This window comes from Ixodes scapularis, unplaced genomic scaffold, assembly GCF_016920785.2.
Source record: "Ixodes scapularis isolate PalLabHiFi unplaced genomic scaffold, ASM1692078v2 PGA_scaffold5__190_contigs__length_132052651, whole genome shotgun sequence".
Taxonomy (NCBI): Eukaryota; Metazoa; Arthropoda; class Arachnida; order Ixodida; family Ixodidae; genus Ixodes; species Ixodes scapularis.
Window position 1 is genome coordinate 4,691,203 of NW_024609880.1, and position 25,894 is coordinate 4,717,096.

A 25,894-nucleotide genomic window follows, 5' to 3' on the forward strand; every position below is an offset into this window, starting at 1 on the left:
GGACTTCGGGGGGGTGACCCTCGTGAGGGTAACTCTCATAACCCTCATGACCCTTGTGAGGTTGATCCTCGTGAGAGTAACCCTCGTGACCCTCGTGAGGGTAACCCTTTCGAGGGTAACTAATTCTCGCAACGCTAGTGAGGGTAACGCTTGTGACCCTCGTGAGGATAACCCTCGTGACCCTAACCCTCGTAACCCTCACGAGGGTAACCTTCGTGACGTCATTATGGAAAACTTCCCATAATGCAAAGCGCGATTACGGCGACGCCGCTCAAGCCGGAAACGGGCGCCTAAGAGCTGTGCTCTAAAAGAATGAATCGCGCATGAGGAACGCAGGTTGTAAGGGCATCTCTGCCTAACATAGTATACTCTTCCATAACAGTCAGTTTAATTTTGAAACTTTTACTACAAAGTAGATATGCACATTCACAAAGTTTCCATTTATTTTCAAATACAGCCGGCACACGTGCACCACGCCGCGTTCAATGTATGCTTCTCTTCCGAGCACGCAATTGCGATATTTCTACTTTCCCAAGTGTTTATCGTGGCGGGTTATCCTGTTGAGTGCGCTTCTTATTGAGCACTGTTGCACTGCGGAGAAGCAACACCCGCGGAGCTCGCTTCCGCAGGTATTGCTTCTTCGCAGTGCAACGGTGCTCGGTAAGAAGCGCACTCAACGAGACTAGCCCGCCGCACGCAACCAACACTTCGAAAAACACGAACAGCACAGTTCTCAAAGCGAATATAGAATAGTGTATTATTTGAAACTACAGTTCGAAATTCCGAATACTCGCACAACCCCACTAACACGGTGTTTAGTTATGTCTGGGAGGCACAGCTCGCAGTAACTTCTGAAATTAACTCGTGACAACAAACTTGAAGTAACTTATTGAATGCGGGAAATTCTGTCTTGAAAGGAATTTTTCTAACTTCCCTTGTTAAAACGGTTTCCTATCACAAGTCACAAGTTGGTTTCACTGTTTAGTGCCCGCCAGAGTTCAGCTGAGGCTCCTTCAATGCCCTTACATGTAACTCATTGTTTGTGATAATTGGGAGGTTTATTCTGTCATCACATTCTGTTGATAACCTAACCACATTCCAGATTTTTTGTTTTGTTTTCCTGGTTCTGTAATTCTTCCCATGGACTTGATTGCTCAGAAAATTAGAGATTGCCTTTCACAGGGAAGCTGGACATGGCCCACTAATTATTTCTTAAGAATAAAGGTATGAACACGTTTTACTTAATACTGTATCTTGTGTACACTTCCTCGAAATTTCTAACACAGTGTTTAAGCAGCTGTTAATCTCTGGGATGCGCAGCTGGCATTAACTCCTAAAAGAACTTGGACCCGCAGCCTTGTCACATTCCCTGGGCATTATATATTTAATTTGAATTGTTCCCGCGTCAAAAATTAGTTTACGTGTTGTCTGTAACTTGCAGCGGCAGAAAGCTGTAACTCTCAATCACTGAGCTGCACATCATGAGTGACGACAGGAATCGTTCCGACATTGAAAATTAGCTGGCGTGTTGTCCGCACATTGCAGCAATGGCCAGAGCCTGTTAAAATGTTAGCTGCAGTGATTTAACAAAACCGATATCTCAGTGAACAATAAATAAGCAGTAAAATGCTATATTTATTGTTCACTTAGACATCCATTTTGTTAAGTCACTGCAGCTAGCAGTTCAACAGGCTGTGGCCGACGCTGCATGGTGTGGACAACACACCTGCTAATTTCGTATGCAGGAACGATTCCTGTTTTCGCACATCACGTACAGCTCGGTGATTGAGAATTACGGTTTTTTGCCGCTGCAAGTTACGGACAACACGCCAGCTAATTTTCGATGCCGGAACGATTTCAGTCGTTGCACATCACGTGCAGCTCAGTTATTAACTGTTACGGTTTTTTGCCGTCGCAAGTTACGGACAACACGCCGGCTAATTTTTGATGCCGGAATAATTCCCGTATCTGTGGATCACGTACATGAGAGTTTCGGTTTTCTGCCATGCTTCTACGGGTCAAGTTACGGGCAAAAACCGTAGGGCCTCATTACTGTCATGCACGTAATACCTAGTTAATGCTGTGACCGTTATGCAAGACAACGGAAATTGTACCGGCATCAAACATTAACTGGCAATTTCCGTAATTTTACGTAATTTTTCTTTACAGTGTGCATTGTCTGCTCCATCGCCTGCTTCAGTGGTCGTGCTCAGAACGAGCTCGCATTGCTAGGACCGGCAATATTAATGGTGTCGCATGCATTTTGCAACCGAACTCTGGTAGCTCGTTATCAGCGCGCGCTAAGCAGTTGCGCACTTATACTTCGTTTCACCTTATGTTGTACCGCAGCGAAGGCTGGAAGCGCGAGCTCATAGCGTTGGCAGCTGCTCTTAATTCACGAGAGCTTGTGCCGCCGAGATGTGCCCCAGATCATGGAGCTCGCGCTTGTAGCCGTTTCCGCGGTACATCATAAGGTGAAACAGAGTATAGCTGTGGCCGCCAGTAAATGCGGCGTAGTTCCTCCGAAAACATACGGGAGCGGCGGCGAACGCCTCTAGAGGACTCGGGAGTCTACGTAAGCAGACGCTTTGCGAGCCCCGTTTCGTCACCTCAACAGCTGAAACAATTCATTGCGGTCAGTGCGCTTCCGAAGCGGGATCCACTGATCCCAACTGCAACAACAATCAAATAATAACGCGCGCATAAACAAAGATAGAGCAGTCTATTTAGCGGTCTCAAACGCCACTCAGGGGATCACACGAGTTTGGAGCGCATCTGGGAAGTGGAAGAAAGGCGTTTAGCCACTCGAACTACGTCGTAACAGGTTACTGTTGATCCGTTACAGAATGCGTTGTCACAGTTTCTTACCTAAATTGGTGATCATTAAAACGTGGGCAAACAACGTGTTAAGATTACCAGAGCAAGCTAACCAGTCACTGCAGCATAACAGAAACAAAAAAGTAAAGAGAAAATGACCGTGCAAACACTTTTCAAACTCTGCAGGAAAGATGGGGTCCCCTTCTTAGGCGAAAATAAAGCGAAATGGGGAACAACGACGAATAAACCAAAATGTTAGCAGACGATAGCAAAATACAAATCACCCAGCAAAGAAACTCCTTCAAAGACGACAATCAATGCGTCGCTTAGGGAAAGAAAAAAAATTATAAAGCAGCAACATAAAAAAATACATTTTTTTTTAGTGGTTTGTTTTAGCTTAATTTTTATATTGCAGCAACTTAATTACTCATGTTTGTTCGGGCTTGGGGAGGCGGAAGAAGGATTTTCTAATACATCGCAAAAACGTCTTTTTACAGTGGTATAGGCAGGACATGACATGCCTGCCATCTCCAAGTATGCGCTGGTGTATGCCAGAAGGCGGCCGGTTGATCAACAAACGTTGACCCATTGCGGACGTTCCGGCGGAGACAATTAAATTTCGAATATAAATGTATAACGAGCTTAGACTTCTTAATATATGTATTAAATAACAAAATGCACATATGAAGATTTCGGATAAGAAACTCAATCGAACACGAAAGTAGGTAGTTATCGCAGACGACAGTAGAAGAAAACAACAACAAAAGTTGCAGACGGCCCTCAAAATGTCCAGGCACAGTGTTGCAGACGGGCTGGCGCTAGTAAGCGCGAAGTGAAAAAAAAGAGAGGAAAAACTAATCCAAACAAGGCAAAGAACAAAAAAAGTACAAGAAGTGATATTATTTAAACGCCAAATAAGCAAACAAAACGCACACACACACACACACGCAAAAAGAAAAAAAAAACACACACACACACACAAAAGCAGGAGGAAGAAAGAGCGCGACGTCGTAGCTCCTTCTCAAAAATAAAAAGAAAGTAGACTTTAAAAAATGGAAAGAGTTCCTGACGGCGGTCCAAGGGGTGCCCACTTTTATCCTAGAAGGCGACGAAGACGTTAGTCTTCCGGGCGCTAATAATCGGAATTTGTGTACCGTATGTAACGTGACCGAAATCACTTTTTTTATTTTGCACTACGACGCTCTCCTTGTTTTGTTCTTTTTTTTTCTTTTTTTGACGCGCAAGAAGTCCGCTTTTCTTGTAACTCCGCTTTTATTAATTTCAGTAATAGCGTCAGATTTGCATTAGCACAATCGACTTCTTCCAGAGCATACTGACATCGCAATAACGTACGTTGTTCGAAATTGCCGCTTGCTTCGTCATCCCATTCGCCTATTCGACGAAACGGTTATAAGCAAGGCATTAATGAGAAATGGGTACTGCAACAACGAAACAAATTGATTGATAAGAGCAGTAAAGTTGAAACGTAGCTACGTTCTAGAATGTTTCTACATTGCCCTTTTTCAAAAGACATTGCGAAGGTACATTCGTGTTTTGCCTCGCTTACATAAGTTGCGACAGTGTTTTCTTCAGGAGAGCCCCGAAATTGCAACCTGAAAGCTCTAACATCTTTCCCACGCGACGATGTCTTCCACTTATGAAGTGGCAGCTTTTGTTTAACATTCAAAGCAGCGATTACCAGTGACATTTTTTTTCATTGGTCACCTCGCACGGAAATAGGCAAAACCAATGCGTTACGGAGACTTCGTCTGCTAGCGGAGGCTCTGAGCTCGCCAGGGGCGCTGCAATCACTTTCCTCTCGTCAAGCTTCGGGGTGTTTGCCGCTTGGGGTTGGTCGGGGATCTACTAACGAAGCGTCATGCGGAGGCCTTGTTTTCTAGGTGGCATTGGCTGAAGCACCATAAGCCTTCCCCTGGCTTCGCCACTGAGGCTGCAAGCAGCCTTAAGGCCCATGAGATTGGTCTATTCAAGCACGCAAATACCCAGAGTGCTTAGACGACCCCGCAAAATGCACACAAAAAACGTACAGCCTTTCCGCTCTCGTGAAGATGGAAGACCAGCGGAGCCGACCCATTCTGAGTCCAAACCGAAACTGATAAGAGCGTTGGGAACAGCGCGCAAAACAGACGAGGACGAAGAAACACACTTGACGAGCGCTGCGCTCGTCACGTGTGTTTCTTCTTCGTCCTCGTCTGTTTTTCGCGCTGTTTCCCATGATGAATTCCCAACAATGCGCCCAACAATCTATTCCTCTATGATAGGTGGAAAGGTTGCCGCCATCTACGAGCGACGGCGACAACCAGACTGACTGTGTGCTTGCCACGTCGCTTATTGATGGCGGTAGGTCTCCAGGTAGGTTCGTGTCCTCGTGCGTTTGATACCGGACACGATCCTGGGGAACCTAGCCCTTAACAGCTCCGCTGTAATAAAAAGCAGCGTGAACTTACGCATTATTGTTTTTTCAACTGATATTATATGCTTGCAACTTGCAATCCCACTACGCGTCAGTCACTCGCAGTGTGCCAGATTGACCGCACCATTCCGAGGAAGATGTTGGCCGCAGTGCAGACTGACTCGCAGGCCGTGGTGCCGATAGCGAGCTGAAGAATCTGTCCCATTCGAAGAACGAACCACTGCATGATGCCGTAGAAGTACAAGATGCTCACGAAAAAGCTGAAGAAGAAAATCACGGGCAGGGCCTGCAACGCACACGATGCAGGGGAGCGATGTTGAGATATTTGCGGTGGGTTAAACGGCCTTTCTGGTGATCGCCGAGCAATTTGTAGTTTATGCTTCAAAAGTACGCGATAGCATAGGTAATACTTCGTTACATATCATGTCTGACCGCAGTCGACACTACGATTCGAAGGAGCCAATCAAGCTGCGCCAAAAGTGCATCGTTATGTTTGAATGTAAACATATTCGACATAGATCTGTCTGGTTAGGAAATAAATAGACTGACTAAAAAAATGAAACTAACCAAGTTTCAATAAAAACAATATACCCTACGTTTTGGGACCAGCTTGGTCACTTGGTCACGGGTGATTATGGGTTGAGCGAATCTTCTTCGTTGTCGTCATCTATATCATGTTAATACTCTTCAACTTCATCTTCATCGAGAATATAGAGCGATGAAACCCGGTGCGAGTGTTGCGCCCGTGTTTTTCCGTAAAGCGACGAAGCCCCGAGACGTACACGCTCGGGAAAGTGCCCGATGATCTGTTGACGATAAGGAAAGAGGAACATTTAAGACAAACGAAGTCGAGCCAGTAAACGTTTTGCTGAAAGTCGAAAGCCTGTCTTGTCAGTTTGCTTAAATATTCCTCTTTCCTTGTCGTAAATTAATAACCAACACGCTCAACCATCTACATCTACATCTGTTGACGTTTTCGTTTGTTATTTGGATATACCAGGATTCCAGGTGCAGACATCTACGCCAGTGTTTTTCCGGGGTCAGAATCTCGCTCTTGTCGAAGGACACGCTGTGACCCAGTATTTCGGCGTGTTCTGCAAGGGCACTGGCTTGGACGTCATTCTTTTTCACGTCGTATTTGTGGCGGCGGATACGTTCTGGGAAGTTCTTTGTTTTTCCCACGTAGGCATCAGTGTAGTCCGCGCATGAGATGCGGTAGCCGAGATCTTGAGCCTACTCCTTTCCCGGTCTGTCTTTGCGAAGGGAGAGTCGTGACGGGTGGTTGTCACTGGTCTGTAAGTGACCGCGATCCCATATTTGCGAAGGGTGCGTCCGATGGTCTCGCTAACGTTCCTTTTGTATGGCACGTAAATACGGCTCGAAGGGACCGGGGCCGTGGAGAGACGGGGAGGGTGCAGTGTCTTGTATGCTGGGTTGATAAATCTGAAGTTTAGCCTTTTTCTTAATATAGGCCCTGATCTTGCACACCTCCTTTCGGAGCGATTCCTCCGTCGAGCATACAGACATGGCACATCTGAAAAGGGCAGTGAACCGATATCTTGTGTGTTGTGGGATGATAAGATTTGAAGTTCAGGTACTTGCCAGTGTGCCTACGGTTTCTGTACACCAAAAAGTAAGATCATCTAACTTCTTCCGCACACTGACGTCCAAAAACGAAAGAGCGCCGTCTTTCTCGCCCTCCACCGTAAATTGGATTGCGGGTTCGACCGAATTCAGGTGTTGGCAAAGGTGTCGACGTAGCTTAGAAAGATCTTTGGTTTTTGGCAAATACGAAGCGAAGGCTTGGTGCTCAATATGTTCCTTGGGGAGGTTGGCCATTGTGACCAAGGTAGCTGCTCCCATAGCTGTGCCGCTTTTCTGCTTGAAGAAGAGCCAATCGAACGAGAAGTATGTGCGCGTAAGGCACCCCTATTGAAAAAGGCCAATATGAACTCGGCTTATTGGAAATATTGTATTCCAATGAAGTTGATGGAAACCAATAAAAACTTATTGTTATCCGATTAACCCAATACGCACGACGGGAATTCATATCGGAGCACAATATCCCGATATAGTATACGGTTATTGGTATACAACAGGATATTGGAGCACAATATCCCGATATAACTTGCGGTTATTGGTATACAACACGATATCGAAGCACAATATCCCGACAGAACTTACGGTTATTGGAATAGAATACGACACCGCGTGCATATTGGTGACCGACATGGACGTACTGTGCGGTCACACGATATATAAATATCGGTCGTCGATCACGGGCCCAAAGGAGAATACAATATCGCGTGGATAAATCTCAGAACGAATTCCAAGTTACCAACATGAATTACGTCGGCATATACCGCGGACTAAGAAGATACGTAACACAATATTGATCGCCCGTGAAGCAACATGTGAATATCGGTACGCCCACATATACGACATCGCGTGAATGATATCGTAGAACAGCAGGAGTTACCATACGGCAATACGAGAGAGAACGATATTGGAGGTGGATACACACAGAACACAAACGTTCCGCGTTGCGAACACATTCATATTGATCGAAAGCGCAAGTGTACGTACGGCACACAGTACACACAGCCTCGAGCGCTTGAAATGCTAGACAACCACCAAACCATTCCAAATAACTAGCTGGGACACCCGCGACCTACCTTTCAATGAGAAATCCCAATAACGACGTGCTCATTGGAGTGATCGTTTTCAAACAAATGTTTATTGCAGTTTTAATGCAACAAAAGTTAGGTTACCGATGTTGGAACCCAAATCGAACGCGATACGTGACAATGTCAGTTCGCACGATAAAATAATGAGGATTAATGGGCTTGACAGGTCACGTGCTTCTTACCCGCACATTTATCGATATTGACCCACCTTTCAGGGTAATCCTACGTCGTACACAAAATCCACAACCACACACGAGCACATTTCACCCACCACTCTTCGTCGCCTGTTTTGCAAGATTCACACACTGTAAAAAAACGACGGGAAAAATACGTGCATTTGCACCATCAAACGATACGTTACAGACTCGTTTTATGAGAAAAATTTCCGTCGTCAACCCGCGCGCGCGAAAGCTCGAGCGCTCGAGCTTCGGAGGCAGTTCGAACTCCGAAGGGAGGCGAGCCGAGCGAGATCGAGCCAGATGAGCGGCTGAGCGAGCCGCCGAGTGGCCGAATCCGCCGATCCAGCCAAGCCTAGCCGAGCCGCCGAGATTGCGCGATTGCGCCATTGCGCAGCGACCGCGACCGCGCCAACCTGGCGAGACGGCGGCGATGGCGGGACCGACGGATGACAGCTCGTCAAGTTCGTCGCGCACTTTGCTTGTGGGTTCCAAGTGAAACCAACGCACGTTCAATCGCTTCGAAAGGTACGTATAGACGACTTTATTACTTGCAGCACTGAGTGCTTTGGTATACACAGATCAAAGTGATCACTGAAGGACAGAAGGGAGACATGATGTTTTGAAATCGCAGCTTATTTGAACGCATGCGTCCCCTGCTGAAAGCGTCTGGCTGTGCTCTGTTGCAGACGTCATTTCGACTGCGTGCACTCTGATGTAACGTCAGTCAGTGTTTACACTCGGCTAGCTTCGCTATCTTGTTGTCTCATGTGCGAAACAGACGTAGAAACCAGCGCCTCGTCTCTTTCGGATATTCAACCTCCAGCTCCCTGGCTCCCAGCGTGCTTACCGGCGCAAACCGTTCGACGTGTTGGATTCGTGGGCTCGTTCGAAGAGGCGTTGTATAACGCTCACGAGTCGCCGAAGTGTTACCGGAGCTTCTCTTTACGAAAGTCGCGATCGACGCTGGGCTCTGAGCTCGTACTTTTTTCTTCCCTGGTAGACTAAGAGTGCCGACCATTCATCTGTGGTGCCGACTGGCACCGTACGAAGTTGAGAAAAGGTAGCGAGTCTGTCAGATTTTCGTGACGCCGCCCGACTGCTCTGCTACCGGCTGCGCTCAACGAATAATGTAAAAAAAAAAAAAAAAAAACGCGTTTTCTAGTTTTCAAATTTTTTTTCTTTTTCTATGTTTCTTTTCAGTCAACGCAAAGTAAATCGCGGCCGTACGTCGGTTGACTCCCGATTACTGTCTCTACATCGTAGATTGTCTCACCACAATGGTGCCTCTTTGGTGTGATCTTATTCTGATATCGTTACATCTTGCTTTTTCATCTTGGCACAGTTCTAGACGACTTTCTACACGTTGCACTTCTTGTCGACATGTTGCTGGTGTTAGAGACAAGTCTGAAGTCGCTGTTTGCTCACTCCTTGGTGCACATATTTCATGTTCAACATCAGGTATCTGAAGGAGGCGCCACGAAACCCTGGAGTTTGTTTAGAGGTACCTCAACATACTGTATTCAAGTGTCGTTTTGTGTGTTATAGTTTCCTACAAAACCAAATTGCACTTTGTTCGTAATATACCCTATAACTGTTCACTACAATTAAAGTTGCTATGAAACATTGGCCACGAGAGGTGACTCGGCCAACGCAGCCTGAAAATTTCTCGCATAATTTTCTTCATGGGTCATTTTGGACATTGACAAATTTTCTTGTGAATAATGAGTGTTATGCACATGTGTTCTACTTTTCGTACAGGTACTTCAGTTAGATAAACCCTAGCCAAGGCAGCAAGACAGTCTCATGGGGTCACACCAAGAATAACGGCATTCCTGCTCGAGTCCCGAGTCTTGTCACCAAACTTCACTGAACATAATGGTACATTCCGTTTCCTTTACGTTTTCTTCTGAAATGTGTTTCTTTATTGTTGTTGTTGCTTTTTTCTATTGAAAAAAGGGTAGTACAACGTTTAAACACCCAATGTTTTTTTTTTCTTTTTGTAAAATGTATAGTACATCGTTTAAACACCCAACCGTTCATAAATGGTTTCTGTACCAGACAATAGGGTGTCTACTCTGTTTCATACTTAGCGTGCAACGCTGTCAAAGGTACTAAAGTGGTGCGCATGAAAACATAGAAAAAGTGTTACTCCGCGCGTTTCGTGGACGAGTGGTAGAAGGCGCTGCTCTGGCGAAACTGACGTCTCGGCGGCCGGTGTTCGATCCCATTTAACGTGCAAAGTTTTTTTGTTTTTTTTTCTTTTTTAGACATACTTTTCGTGCAAGATTGTGGGCATTGACGACGTGCATATTTCAGTTCCTCCTTCTTGATTTTTATTTATAAGTCGCCGAGGGGACAGATTTCTACCATCTGGTCTGCCGCTTTGAAACTGTTATTTGCCTCCGCACCGAGTTATATTTTTCTTTTGTGCAGCGTGGAATGAGGAATCGCCCTGCTAGCGGCCTTGTCCCAAAATTTATAATAAGACGTTAATCGACAATCGTTGTAGCCTGTGCAGTTTATTTTGAAATAGCTGTCAAGGGTAGGAATTTCCCTCTCGGAGCACTTGCGATGCACCTTCAGGCGAATGGCGTTCTGTGTGAACTGGTTATGCTTGACGGTCCCCGTGCTCGAAACTTTCACGTTGCGAGGACTTTGCTTCGGGGACGCCACCTTGCCAGATAGGCACTGCGCCTTGCACTTCGCGACAGTACAGGGCACACTCCAGTGTCGTTACTGGCCGTCTCCAGGACTTCACGACCGAATTCTCTGGGGAATCTGTTCTTATACTCCCGTGCACATTGGCGATCATCTGCTTGCACTCTTTCAAGAATTTCGCACAATGAATCTTCGAAAACATCCGAGCAGGAGAGGTACTTGAGCTTGCTGCGTAAGACGCCATCTTCTCAAAACCAGCCAGTGCCACACAACCCGAAAACCCACAGCGGCTGCCACACGGACGAACACGAAAACAATTTAAGGTGGTTTACATTATCTTTCCCTTTCTCTTGAAAAACATTTGTGCTCCGTTGAAATCATAACGCCACTATCAGTTACTAGCCCCGAGAAAGCACATTTTCCGACTTTTTAAATTTTTTTTTGCAGGGGACGCACTATCTTATGGGGCGAGCGTTGGCACGGTCAGCAATGAAAACCGGTGCGCTAGCTTTGACTGCGTTGCACTCTATATATGAAACAGAGTATAGGATCGCTTCAAATGGGGCAACCTTTCCAGCAATTTTGGGGCTGCTGGCGGGTTGTTCCTTAGCTTTCCCTAGATCGACACGAATTGCTGAGATCGGGTCCGGCTCGAAGCGGACGAGCAACTCTGACTACTCGGAGATGTTTGAAGCGGCAGCAGCCAATCAGGAATGCAATATTTTCACGTGACACCCCTGTGGTCGTGATGATGAGAACTGAGGACTTAGTTTTGGTTTGAAATGGATCATTTTTGAAAATAAACTGTTTCAAAAAGATGAGTTAGTATTCTCAGCGCAATTTAGAGATATAAAAACATGTTTTTAGGATATAGCTGTGCGTATAAATACTGTAAGAAAAATAAAATTTCATGATGATGATGGCAAGTCGTAGCAATTCGGTTGCTGCATGTGAACGAGGGCGGCCCGTGTTGCTGGTGTTGCGACATGAAGTTGCTGGTCGAAATTGTTCCGTCTAAAGCGGGCTTTAGGGAACTGAATTCAAGGGCTGTGGAGCTCTGGGTGCAAGCCCACCTGGAAACATTTTTTTTCTTTTTTGCCTTTTTTAGTATTGAAATATATATATATATATATATATATATATATATATATATACATATATACTTTTTTAAGTTTTAACATATAGATGCATAATTTACACACTAATTCATTTTCAGAAGCGCTTTTATTCACACTCTGTGGCTTTCTAGTGCTTGGAATAGCTTCTCGATGAGCTAATGCCAGCTCTGCAAAGGGAGAAGGATCTTCCCACGCTTTGCAGGCTGTAAAGCTGTGGCTTGCACAGCTCTAGTGTGTCACACCTCGCTCACTGGCTCCATCGCGAAGCATAGGTGCTGCATGAGTTGTGCCGCACCGTAAGCCCATATACGGTCGGGTGACAAACCTGGGACCGTTCGTCACTGCACGCAGCTATGGTATGGTGGCATGGTCGGGGCATGAAGCAGGGGTACAGCTTGGAAATGCTGATCTTCATGACATTTTAAACACATTTTTCATTACTTTTGTGTCGAGTTGTCAGCATTCTAAAGGTGAGAAAGCAAGCAGCAGCGACAGCAAGAAAAGAAAAATTTAAGACCAATTTCACCAAGAATCAATTACGAGCACTAGAAAGGCATGGAGTGTAATTAAAACGCTTCTAAAGGTGAATTAGCGTATAAATTAAGTACTTGTGCCTCAAAAATACAAAAAAAACAATGTAAATATAGTTATAAGGATAAAAATATACACCAGGAGGGCTTAAACCAAAACTACAGTCTGTAAGTTTGAAATTTGACACCTTAAACTACTTGGCCACCACCCAATTTTATTTCCAGGTCGTTCATTGAGGTATATGAATTTTGTTTGCAGCTGTCAGCTGCAAGAGAGATTGCCTTATTTTCATTTACTTTACTATTCCCACCAAATATAACAAGTGATAAAGAATAGAACCTCAATTGGTTGACCGCGGCACTGTGCTTGCATCAAGGCAAACTAGCCTGTCTTGCTGGGTTCATATTTTGTTTCATCACCTGTTTAGGATTCTGTTGTCGCTCATCAAAAGAAGAAAAAAAAACTGACTAATTCTGACTTATTCTGGTGTGCAGGTACCCTTGGCAGTAAACTCTGCTAAATGGGGCAAAATATAGATACTTTTTTTAGCAAATATGCATCGTTTTAGCGAAATGAGCTACACTATTTGACTAACCTGAAACAGAACGAGCCTCTCCACTTGGGTCTTTTTTCATCTCTCGCACACACTATTTCCTGCTTTTTGTGGTTTGTATCAGACTTTTGTATTCTGTCCGGCCAAAGCATCTGTGTTACACTAACCGCCGAATTCAAAAACCTCACTCAAACTACACTCAAACTGAAGGGCCCCTCAACTTCCTCGAGGAAGGCGCGAGGGCCGGCGCTGACCATTCGCGAGGACGGATCCGCCGTCGCGATTGGCCAGCGCCGGCCCTCGCGCCTTCCTCGAGGAAGTGGAGGGGCCCTTCAGTTTGAGTGTAGTTTGAGTGGGGTTTCTGAATTCGGTGGTAAGACTGGGTTCTTTAGGATATCTACAGATATTCTTCGCAGCAAATGGCTTCCAATCAGGAACACGAGTTTGTTCTCGGCCACCGAGAGCAAGTATTTTCAAGGTGAGCTATTGCCCGCCTATATGAGTTTAGTGTTTCATTCCTCTTGAATGCCATAACCTCTGTGTAGTGGTCTTGCATTAGTATTTTGTTGTCTCTCTTCTGCAGAAACACCCAAGTTTGACTAAGACCGGGTTCTTTCTTATACATGCAGGTCTTGGTGGCAAGCACCAGCCAATCAAGGTCAGATGTTTGCTCTTTGCCGCGCATGGCAAGCGTTTTCAAGGTGAGTGATTGACGCCTATCTGAGTTGTGCATTTCATTCCTCACAGACACTCTATGTCCTGTCTTTATAGTGGTCTTGTGTCAGGCTTTTGTGTCTCTGTCCGGTCAAAGCATCTGTGTTAGACTAAGACTCGGTTCTTTAGGATATCTACAGGTATTCTTTGCAGCAAAGGGCTGCCAATCAGGAACACGTGTTTGTTCTCGGCCACTAAGAGCAAGTATTTTAAAGGTGAGCTATTGCCCACCTATATCAGTTTTGTGTTTCATTCCTTTTGGATGCCATTTCCTATGTGTAGTAATCTTGCATTAGTATTGTGTTGTCTCTTTTCTGCAAAAACACCCAAATTTGACTAAGACCGGGTTCTTTTTATACATGCAGGTCTTGGTGGCAAGCACCAGCCAATCAAGGCCAGATGTTTGCTCTTTGCCGTGCATGGCAAGTGTTTTCAAGGTGAGTGATTGATGCCTATCTGAGTTGTGCGTTTCATTCCTCACAGACACTCTATGTCCTGTCTTTATAGTGGTCTTGTGTCAAACTTTTGTGTCTCTGTCCGGTCAAAGCATCTGTGTTAGACTAAAACTCGGTTCTTTAGGATATCTGCAGGTATTCTTTGCAGCAAATGGCTGCCAATCAGGAACACGTGTTTGTTCTCGGCCACTAAGAGCAAGTATTTTCAAGGTGAGCTATTGCCCACCTATATCAGTTTTGTGTTTCATTCCTTTTGGATGCCATTTCCTATGTGTAGTGGTCTTGCACTAGTATTTTGTTGTCTCTCTTCTGCAAGAACACCCAAGCTTTATTAAGACAGGGTTCTTTCTTATGCATGCAGGTCTTGGTGGCAAGAACCAGCCAATCAAGGCCAGAAGTTTGCTCTTTGCCATGCATGGCAAGTGTTTTCAAGATGAGTGATTGATGCCTATCTGAGTTGTGTGTTTCATTCCTAAGAGACACTCTATTTCCTGACTGTATAGTGGTCTTGTTTCAGGCTTTTGTGTCTATGTCCGGCCAAAGCATCTGTGTTAGAGTAATCTTTAGGATATGTGCCGCAATTCTTGGAAGCAAGTGGCTGCCAATCAGGAACAGGAGTTTGCTCTCGGCCACCAAATCAAGTATTTTCAAGGCGAGCTATTGCCCGCCTATATGAGTTTCAGCATTCATCAAGGAGCGCAAAATCAAAGCCCGGGGGTTGGCCATTGCAAAAATGTTGACTCGGAAGCGCATAGGGAGGAAGCTTTATAAAAGTATCCACCTGCTTCTACAAGTCAAACCAAAACTAAGAATGTGGGTTCCATTTGAAAAAAAAGACCATTGTCAGCCCGAATTAACTCGGGGGTGGCACGGAGCAAACAAGCCACGGTACGTGTATGCTTGGTTCAGGCGTTTGTAGGGGTGGTAGATGACTCGGTGTTTTCTAAAAAAAAATATTTTTTTTCTAAAAGTGTGGTGGTCGAATATTCAGGGATGGGCATTGAGTCGGGATGTTAAGGTAAAAATTTCATCCACATGCCGGGATTCATGTGCCTTGTCCCCCTAGCGAAGGGGACAAGGCGTTCAAAATTTTGGGTTCGCAAAAGGGGTGCGTCAGTATTGACGTCTCATTTTACATCATGCGTCTCAATTTAAAACGCACTATAAATGACATGCCTGAGATTCGTTTGGGTGTACTTCCTCTCAGCAAGTATATGATTCTGTCTCAAAAAGGCCTGATCTGATGTTGACCGCTCCTCAGGTCTCCACCGACGATTCATCAGGACGAGACCCAACCGGGACACTAGGGAGGAACGGCTTAAGCAAGGGAGGCTACATATACGATAGCTTCTTGTGGACAAGAAGCGAAAATAGATAGATGGTGGGTGTTTCATTTGCTATGCCTTTTGGCGTGCACATTATGTTTGTTATGTTTCAAGATTCCTGCAGAGTTCGGTTTCAACTATTGTAAAATACCAAGCATGCGTCCAGGTCGCAGAAGCGCCTACCCTCTGATTCGGAACGATCCGCAAGTAAGCAAAGGGCATACCAAACACCCATCCACCTGTTTTGAGCCATGCTCAAAATATTGAAAGAGCACATCAAGCGCCACGTGCTGTGGCGTCTTTGCCACAATAGCGTTAGTCGCAGAGCTGACAGATCCGTGACTGGCGCAAGCCATGGCATGGCCTTTGGGAACCAGGGAATCGAGATTAAAGAAGTAGCGCAGAAATTGGAGGCGAGTGGTGAAGGTGAGCAGAGTTAACAGAAAACAAGGACGAAGGGAGTTCCGTCGTATGAGGCATCTGTGTCCCGTGCACGCGATTTTGAGTGTGCTGTAGGTGGCTACCCAAAAAGTTATTACTTGGACTTAACTAATCGCAAATCTCTCTTGCAGTTTCCACGGCCCACAAGCCAGCCGGCGCCAGTTCGTTCTCGTTCAAAGGTGAGGATTCTAGATTTTCTAGATTGCTCTGAAGCAGCAATACTGAAGCCAGACAAGCGGTACGGGATATTTAATTGACAGAACGACTGGGGAAGCTTTCACTGAAGCTTGTTTTGCCGCAATACACGTGTGCATTGCAGCAAAACAAGCTTCAGTGAAAGCGTCCCTACTCGTTCTGAGCTCTCAATTAAATGTGCCGTACCGCTTGTCTGTCTGGCTTCAGTGTTGCTGTAGGCGACAAAACGTGTGCCCAGTTTTGTCACAAGAGGCATATTATGTCACGCATATGTAATTTTGAATTTAGCCGGCTTAGTGTGCTGTAGGTGGCTGGTCAAAGAAATTGATACTTGGACGCAGCTTATCGCAAATCTTTCTGGCAGTTTCCACGGCCTAATAGCCAGCAGGTCCCAGTTTGCTTTTCTTCAAAGGTGAGAATTCCAGATTCCCGAAGCAGGAATACTGAAGCCATACGAACGGTACAGCATTTTTTTATTGACGGAGCTCAGAACGACTGGGAGCTCCTGCATTGAAGCTTATTTCTCTGTAATACAAGCGGGCGACATTGACGCGTGCCCAGTTACGTCGCAAGAGGATATCTATGTCCCGCGCATGTAATTTTGAATCTTTCGGACTTAGTGTACTTTACGTGGCTACTCAAAGTAACTGCTACTTGGACGCAACTAACCGCAAATGTCTCTTCCAGTTTCCACGGCCTACAAGCAAGCAAGCACCAGTTCTTTTTTCCTCAAAGGTGAGCATTCCAGATACTCTAGTTAGGTGCGAAGCAGGAATAGTGAAGCCAGACGCGCGGATACGTATATTTAATTGACCGAGCTCAAAATGACCTGTGGCAGTGGCATTGAAGCTTATTTTTCCACAATCAAGCGCAGACGTAATTTTAAATCTATCCGGCTTGGTGAAGGAGTGCTACTTGTCGCAAACTAATCTGAAATTTTTATTTTGCAGTTCCTATATGGCTACAGCTAGCAGGTGCTGTTTTCATTAAGGTGAGGATTTCACATTCTGTTTTCAAACATCAAGTTTTTGAATGAGAGTCCTAAACAATTAACTCTCTTTTGCATTAAATGCCAGATCCTCCAGTTCAGGAATATGTTAAATATATTTGGTATGAATAAGTCCAGTGTTTTGCTTCTTTATTCACAATGTGACAACAGCAACATTTTTTTAAAATTTATCATTCAGAAATACACACAAGAGACTGCGTTGGAGAGAAATGTTGCGCTGAATGTGATATTCCAACTCGTATAGAGTGTTATTGCTAGCCGATATAATATATTGGATTCCAATATCCATAATACGCTGAGTATTTTGAAATCGTAAACCCTTATTGGATCCCCATACGACACATGGGGATCCAGTAAGGGTTTATACGGTATTGGATTCCAATATTTTCAGCGTATGATGGATATTGGAATCCCATAACAAATCCTTATTGTAATACAATACAATAAATGTAATGTTTTCCAATACACTGTCTATATTGTATTGTAATACAATAAAAAGATACTGTTTACCAATATCCATAATACGCTGTTCATATTGGGGTTTTCCAATAGGGTAAGTATGTAAAATCGGAATATATTACGTGGCTTTCAATTTATTTTGACCGTAGATGCACGGCTAGTTATTGATCAGGTGTTACTGCGTAGTGCTTGCCGTCTCTCTTGGTCTCCAGCTGTCTTTCGTTCGTTTGGCACATATATATCTCATGCTGAGAAGCCCCGACATCAATTCGCGGATAACAGTGTCCGACAGTACACAAATATACATGTACGAAGTCGTTTTAGCACCGTGTTTAATGCATTGAATTTCAAAGAAAAACGCTGTAACTGACCATTTATTTCGTATAGCTGACAAAATTGTTCCAAGCTACCTAGTACCTACCAATTATTCCGAATAGTGGATCTTGTTATCGTGCGCAGGGAGAAAATGCCCTAACGTTTTGAAATAGAAATGGATTACCGGAAGTCAATTTTCGACTGGTTGTTGTCTGCTTCAATTTGCGTCAGCATGCTAGCGCAAGTTGAACATCTAGCGTGCGTTATAATAACTCTGTGCCGTACACCACTTTGATGGTACAACTACTGTTTGCTGCTAGCTACGGGAAGTGAGCCATCGTTTTCAAAAACAACACATGTTCTGTTGGAAATGATGTCAGTACTTTCTCCATCTTTACATCTGACTGCACACTCGCCATTTTGTAAACGTGACCCCCGAAAATGTGTTCTTTTACTGCAAAAATAAACTATGCATTGTCGAAAACTCAGCTTGCACCCAAATTCAAATCAAGCAGTCTGGACCAAATGACAAAGTTTCAGAGCTTGTCGTTATTTGATTCAACCGCTATTAGTGACTTTAGAAAATGCTGATATAGGAAAATGGACTGCCCACGAAAACATGGTGATAAATGGCATAACCTTAGAGGAATGGGCTTCACTTTCCTATTTATGCTCTCCGAAAATCACTTATAGTTTTCGAATAGGAGACAAGTTCTGAAATATCGGCATCTGGTGTTAACTGCTAGCGCTATAACTTAGCGGATACAGACCGTTTGGCAGTGCATAATTTAGTTTTGCGGTGAAAACCCCTTGAAATGTTGTTTCGGGACACGCAGTATCATTGGAGAGGTTTTGTAAGTTTAGATCTGCAAGATGTACCCTTTTGTGTAGGTATTTGTATGCTTCCTGTTATCTTATACATACATTTACATATAGCTAATGAAGCCGAAGTTCCTCGTGGCGTGGATGCCGCATTGTTTGCGCAAGGGTTACATCTCTACAATATGGGCATGTACCAAGTGAAGATATTCTTCCAAATTCACAAAGATTCACGGAAAGGTGAAATCTACATCCTTGAGTCCCAGCGGTATTTAACCATTGCAGTGAGCACATTTTCAAGGGAAGCCAAATGTTTATTGCCTCAAATATCTTAAGATTTATTTCCGAAATGAATAGTACCAGCTGACTAGATAAAATTATCTGTTATCAACTTACGATTTCTTTGGAAAAATAATTTGCGAAGAAATCAGTCATAATAAATGAGCAACGCTTCTTGGCTTAATATTAAAATCTCGAATGGGGGACAAGTGGTGCTGATAAAAGAAATTATTAGATAAATAAAAAAAATCTAACCCATACACTTATACTAATAAACGCCGGGACAGGAAGCAAGCGAAGAGAAAGAGAAAGGGGATGAAACTCCGACGTCTGAAAGACGTCGTTGTGTTGTCCATTTTTTCTTTTTCTTTGTTTGTTCTCCTGTTTCGGGGTTTATAAGTACGATTTGTTGTTTTTGGTTTTATCTTTAATATTCACGTTCGTGACATTATTTCCTGAAAGAAAAATGTTTTTGTCATTTTGACATCATTTTGCTAAAATATTTTTTGATATTTTTCTTCCAGTGGTTTCAGATTACGACACTAAACGAAAAAGCATAACAAAAAGAAATAAAGGTTAAACCAGATGGCCCCAACTAAAAAATGGGCAAACCTCGCTGAAGAATTTGGGAACTTTGAATCCCTAAACTAGGCGACAGCAGAAAAGACTGGCAAACCTAAACGAGGACACACGGGGGAGAATGGCGCGCAACCATCAGGACAAGGTAAAACTTAGCGGACATTCAAATAGTCGTTGACAACACGAAGACCGAGAACGAAGATTCCTATTTATTAGCGTAAGTATGATCGTATCAGCTAGCCTGCGCCAATACCCTTATTTCAGTATTCTAACGTATAGTTTTAGCAGGTTAAGAAACACTCCCGAAGGCACTCCCGCAAAGCTCTCTAGTTCCCATGATTAGTGGTATCCTTCTTTCCACTTGCTTCCTCTCCAGCGTTCGCGATGCTCAAGGAGAGAGAGAGGAGGGCTTTGTAAGAGGAAACTATGCTGCATTTAATATTTTGCAACAAACAATAGTGCTAAACTCTCCTGCCACTTCTTGAGCTTTGAAAGTTCTTTAAGTGCTCCTCCGAACTCCCGGTGCACCAGCGTAACCTTCCATAAGGACTGCAGGGACCCTTCCTTCTCGTCCACGCCCACGAGTCACCTGCAAGAAATGTTAAGAGGGGGCGCACCTCAGAGCCCCATAGAGAATACATGAGGTTTTTCGACAACTTAGAAAAATTCTCACGAAATAACGGCTCCGTGTATCTTCTTGAAAGTTTCGGCATTAAAACATTGAGTCATTATCGAGACATTAAACGGTACAAATGTTTTATAATACATTTAATTTAATTCTTAAAAAAATCATGAAAATGGTCAAAATCGGCTAATTCGGCACTCTTGCGTTCGTAGCGAATTTAAAAATATTATCTAAGTGCAAACAAAAAAAGTATTTCGCTTAATGTCTTCTAAATATATTACGGAACCGAATAATATCGAAATTATTCATGTAAGTCGATCTCTTCCGTAACTACAGCCAATATAAAGAACCAAGGTGTCGGTGCTTGCTTTGATTATCTTTAGGGTACACTCTCTCTCGTGAGGTGGCGCTCACTGTCCACGAACTGCGAAATCGTCTGTTCGGAGATCGGCCGGTTCGGCACTGTGCAGGGTGTTCTTCCGCGGCCGTGCTCCGCACTCGTATCCTGTTTCATTATGCACGCCGAGGCGTCAGTGTGCGTGTCTCGCTTTCCTGGTTCTCGGTGGGTAGGTCTCCGTGTTTTTGCACGTGGCAAATTCACCTTGGAGTATCGGTCGAAGACAACCGTCCTGTGGCAAGCGGACCGCTAGGTGTTCCACAACCTCGCGGTCCGTCAATGCGTTGTGCTTGTTTGTACTTTTTTTTCTTTTAAAAACGTTTTTTTTTTACGCAAAATTTTATTTTATCGTTATCTTTCACACAAACGTCCTTCGGCCTTGGGGTCGTGGAAATCGGGGATGAAACATGCACAGAGTAGATCGGTCTTTGCCTCCTTTATATTTTTCACGGACGTCCTGTAACCTACGTACGGTTCGTGGTCACCGCAATCTGACGCGGGGAAAAACGGGTCGCCTGCTCTGTAGTCAGTGTATTCCTAGGGGAGGGTGATAACTCGCTGTTCTTCTGAAAATTCACATAGTATTGCTCAAAAAGGTGACATGGGTAATGATTAGGGTATTTTTTTCCGGTGTTTATTTTTGAGCAAAAATCAGTGCATGCTTTTCTGTGCTTATTTTTTAAACACCAGTGTATTACGGTTGGCCGTCTCGTGATGACGCCAAAAAGCGTTGATAACCGAGGAAGAAAAATGCGATTGGACAAGAACATTTCAAATTTCCAATTCTATTCACAAATCTTATACGCTCTTCTCGTGGGAGCATCTGTCCCGACGAAAAATTCCTAAGTCATTGAGCTGTGAACGCATACGCAGTGTACAATCTTTCGGCCTAGAGAGCTATTGCGCACGCTCGAACGCGCTTCACAGCCCAGTAGACGAAGGTGGTGGCACCCAGAAGGCGAGTTTTTGAATGTTCTGTAGTAGGCAAAAGAAACAAATAACAATCAACGCATCTCAGTTCCCCAAGCGAAGAGGCGCGTTTCTAAGGATAATGGTTCCGGACGATTCTAATGTTGTTGGCGTTGTCTTCCAAGAACCACACCGACCTCTGAATAGGCATTGGAAGGATGGAGGATCGACGGGATAAAATGTTTCACAAACTTCTACAGAGGAGGCGTTTCGAAGAAACTAGCCGTCGCTAGGGCGGGAACAGTCACCGACTGGAGTGTTTTGGTTTTACCCAGGCCGAATATTTCCAACCACCGGAGTTTTTCGGTTGTAACCAGTTTAGTATTTTCGTCACCGGCGGATGTTTATCAACTCAGAATATTAAAGTCTGTCCTGAAAATTATGGCTTCTTTTTCTTGGTTAATAGAGGTGATTTGTTGAGTTCAAAACTTCGCATTATCAAAATAACAAACATCGAAATGCTGAACACCGGATAATGAAGTTGCTGAAAGGCCAAAGCGCCGGAAGGCAACCCTGAACTGCAACAATATTTATTTACTTCGACTTCAAAACGTATTTCTGTAAGGGAAACTGGACTAGGGCAAGAAAGAAGGGAGAATAGAAGGGCCGGGAAGAGAAAGGTAGTTCAGAAGAATAGAGTGAGGAAAATATGGAGTTTCAGCAGATCGTTTCCGCAACCCGCTGAGCGCCAGTTTAGCTCTGCGTCATCCGCCCCGAGACCTTAAACTATGCAAAAAAGACTGGATGCGTGTGTGCTCAGTTGCGGCGCCTCCTTTGGGGATACCAATAAGGGGGAGAAAAACGGCCTGGTAAATCTTGCTATCTCCAAAGCTGACTGGTAACGTCACGCAGAGGAAACGGCAGCCAAATGTTCCGGGCGTAGAAAATCAACCTCCCTTCGAGATATGGTCATGAAGGTGGTGCATATGTTATGTTTGCAGCGACGCATAGCAAAGGCCTCAACGATCGCGATTCCTTTCGAACCCTGACCTACGCAAATGATAATTTACAACGCGGTCAAAAGCGATGTCTTGGGCACCCCGATAAGTCGTTTGTGTTCGCACTCTGGATTATCGGTTTCCCGAAGTTGGCACGAAGAAGTTCAAAGTGAGGAATTTCTGTGTGCCTAACAGAAAACGAAGCACCCTAAACATTCCATAGCTTCGCTTAGTGAAGTGGCCTACTGATCCTTGGGGTCTCGTGCCTGTTCTGAAAACGGGGAAAAAAATAAACTCTTGACCGTTTCTGCTTAGACCTGAGTGACGGGTTTAGGCCAATTCGTCGAAAGTCAACTCGTCGAAAGCCAACTCGTCGACGGTCAACTTGTCGGCGGCTCACTCGTCGAATAGGCCCATTCGTCATAGGGCAACTTGTCGAAGGAAAACTCGTCGAAGAGGCTATCTGGTCGCCGCTTCTTTAAAGCGAAATATATTTTTTTTCCTTAAACTTTAAAGCAAGTTCTGCCCTATAGTACTCCGTGTTCTATATTTTATGTGTAAGTCTGTCGTAAAAAATGTGTACAGTAGGCGCTCTCCTTAAAAAAGAACTGACCTCCAGTCTGCTCTTTGTTCTCGAAGGCAACAACTTGCCGCTTTCGCCGCTTTCACGGTACAGTGGGGCACGGTCACTACGTCGCTCGTGTATCACTGGTGCACGTTTTCACCTACCCGGCCCATCAGTTGATGCCACTTCGCGGCAACAGTCTGCGGCGGATCATCACAAAATTGTCGACCCACCTGACCCACCCCTTTACGCCATTCGCGGCGGCAGTCTGCGGAGGCTCATTACAAAATAAGTAATAAAGAAAGGTAACTAAGGGACAATCCCGATATGACAAATTTTTCAACTTATCTAAAGGTTATCTCCTGTCTTTGCTCTCTTGTAAGTTTTCTTTCAATCTTGTAACTTAACAAAGGTGCTTTCTCTAGTCCAAACACAAATAAAAATTTAGGTGAGAAGACAAAAAGAAACCACGAACTTTTACTTGGACCGTCGTTCAACCCATTCGGCGAATTGCCCTTCGACCGATTGCCCCTTTCGACAAGTTGCCTTTCGACGAATGGCCCTAATACGAATTGCCCTATTCGACGAATGGGCCGTCGACGAGTTGGCCGTCGACGAGTTGGCTTTCGACGAGTTGGCCGGATTCCCTGAGTGACACACCCAACCCCTTTCGTAACAAGAGCCGTTACAAATTTCTACCTCGTTTCACTAGGAAGAGCGAAGAGAGAAAACTGCCCGCCCCCTCTCACCCCGGATGTCGTCTGCTCCGCCAAGTGGGCTGTACCTAGCATCCGGCTGGCGTTCAAACTCGGTTTAAAATCGCGTCATTTCGGAAATTTCAAGCGTGAATGCGCGGATTTTGATGTGTAATGTGTAATGTTATGCTCGATAAAAAGACTAACCGAGTCTAATTGCAAAGTCACTTGCGTGCGAATAAAAAAAAAAAAAGGAAGAAAAAACTGTGTCAGAGTGGCTGGTCGCTCCGGTGAAGAGTAAATACTGTTGCTGTAGCTATTTTACTATACAAAGTTCGTACTGGTGTGGGCCTTTAGCGACGATGAGTGGAAGTCTGGAATAATAAATAAAAACGTGCTCTCCTGACGCAATAGACGCCGTGGTTGAGTTGCCGGCTGACTCCACTGCTATTGAAGTAAGGGAACAAAGGTATGCTAGTTGATCATTTACTGAAATAAAACAACACACCACTAGAGGCTGATTTTAGAGGAGCCAGAAATATTTTAAGAACGCGAACCACTTCATAACGGCAGCCACGAGCTAGAGTTCGATGTTGTGTACAGCCAACACCACCTAGACAGAAGGCCTCCGCATGGTTTCCTCTTCCTCTATGAAACGTCATCACAGTCGGATCGCGTTCGGTCGGCTATTGGACCCGAGCCCGACCTTCGACGCGCTGATTGGCCACGAGCCGCAGCCGAACACTGACGCAGCACTCGTGCCCAATCTCTCGCCTCAATCGATCTGACTATGATGACGCGTGTGGAGGCCTTCTGTCCAGGTGGTGTTGGTACAGCCCGCCGGTACAGCCCAAAGATGGAGAACGGCGACCTCCCGGTTTGTCGTCTGCTAGCAGAGTCGGGCGCGTGCCCTCTCTCTCGTTTTACCCCGCCAAACCTGCTGAACTTCCTGGATGTGTGGAGAGGGCGCTGCGCTCTAACAAAATGGCGCCGCCCTGATAGCTCTAAATGGAATGGTCTATATATATACGGCCTCGTAGGACCACCGAGCTCGTCAAATAACCCAGCAAAGCACAAGGGATCGCTCTCTTGCGGCAACACAAAAATATTCCGTAATATAATTTTTTCATTCGTTACTTTCACAACACCCATGGTACCTTGTATTTTATCCTTTCCTCGTGTATATTTCTTCCTGCGCATTATTGTTGTTATGGAGACCGGTGCGACTTCACTCGCGATTTTGAACGTTAGCTGAGAGCAGAAACCCAGAAATAGACCTATCTCATCAGCCAGTTTGACTACGCCACTGCTGCCGCAATGCATCGAGGGAAATTTAGTCTTTTTGCGCGTGCGACAGCCTCGCTAGAGCTCTGCGCGTGCAGGGCACGAACAGTCTCGTGCACTGACGATTGCCTCCCGTGGACTAAAGTTATGGCTGCTTCGCGCATGCGTCGAACGCTTGGTCGAACGCTATTTCATAAAAAAAAAAATGTACGTTTCATCGAATCGCTGACGGCCGTTTCATCGAATGTCTTTTATATAAAAAGTAGGAAAGATGCTCTTTTATGCACGGATCAAGTGCATTTTCGTGTCATTCACCCATTTCATCGTCAGGTTTTTTAATGTCCAAACTTGTAGCTGTTACAATTTATTTTGATGCAAGTAACCCATGAGGATATTTGTACAGTCTACGGCGATATGAAAGACCCACTGGGAGCGCGTGGCCAAGGCGGTGGCTGGCAGGGGCGCTGCGAGCGCTCCGGGCAATTCCATTCTGTTTCGAGGGGAGGACGCTCACTCGGGGCTCAGCACAATCTGAGAAGCGCGTTTCGCTTTATCTGAGCCCGAATGAGCGTCCTCCCCTCGAAGCAGAATGGAATTGCCCGGAGCGCTCGCAGCGCCCCCGTCAGCCACCGCCTCGGCCACGCGCTCCCAGTGGGTCTTTCATATTGCCGGAGACTGTACCTATTTTTATGTTTGTTTCGCATATTGTGCTTATCTGTTCATCCCCTCTGTATTACCCGATGGGCCTTGAGGGTGTTGTAACAAATAAATAAAAAGTCGCCCTCCCGGTAAGAGCGCACTCCAACTCATGGAGGCCAGAAGGCGACTTAAGTTTTGCTCAGGCGCGAAAACTT

At 45.0% G+C, this 25,894-nt stretch overlaps 1 protein-coding gene across 1 annotated transcript in view; it reads right to left on the reverse strand.

Annotated features, from left to right (window-relative positions):
* Positions 1–25,894, reverse strand: part of LOC120849961 (sodium/nucleoside cotransporter 2-like) — a 109,563-nt gene that overhangs the window by 77,964 nt on the left and 5,705 nt on the right. The window contains exon 2 of the mRNA XM_040222292.1: positions 5,376–5,537. Coding sequence (XP_040078226.1) covers positions 5,376–5,537 — 162 coding nt within the window. The remainder of the gene's footprint in view (positions 1–5,375; positions 5,538–25,894) is intronic.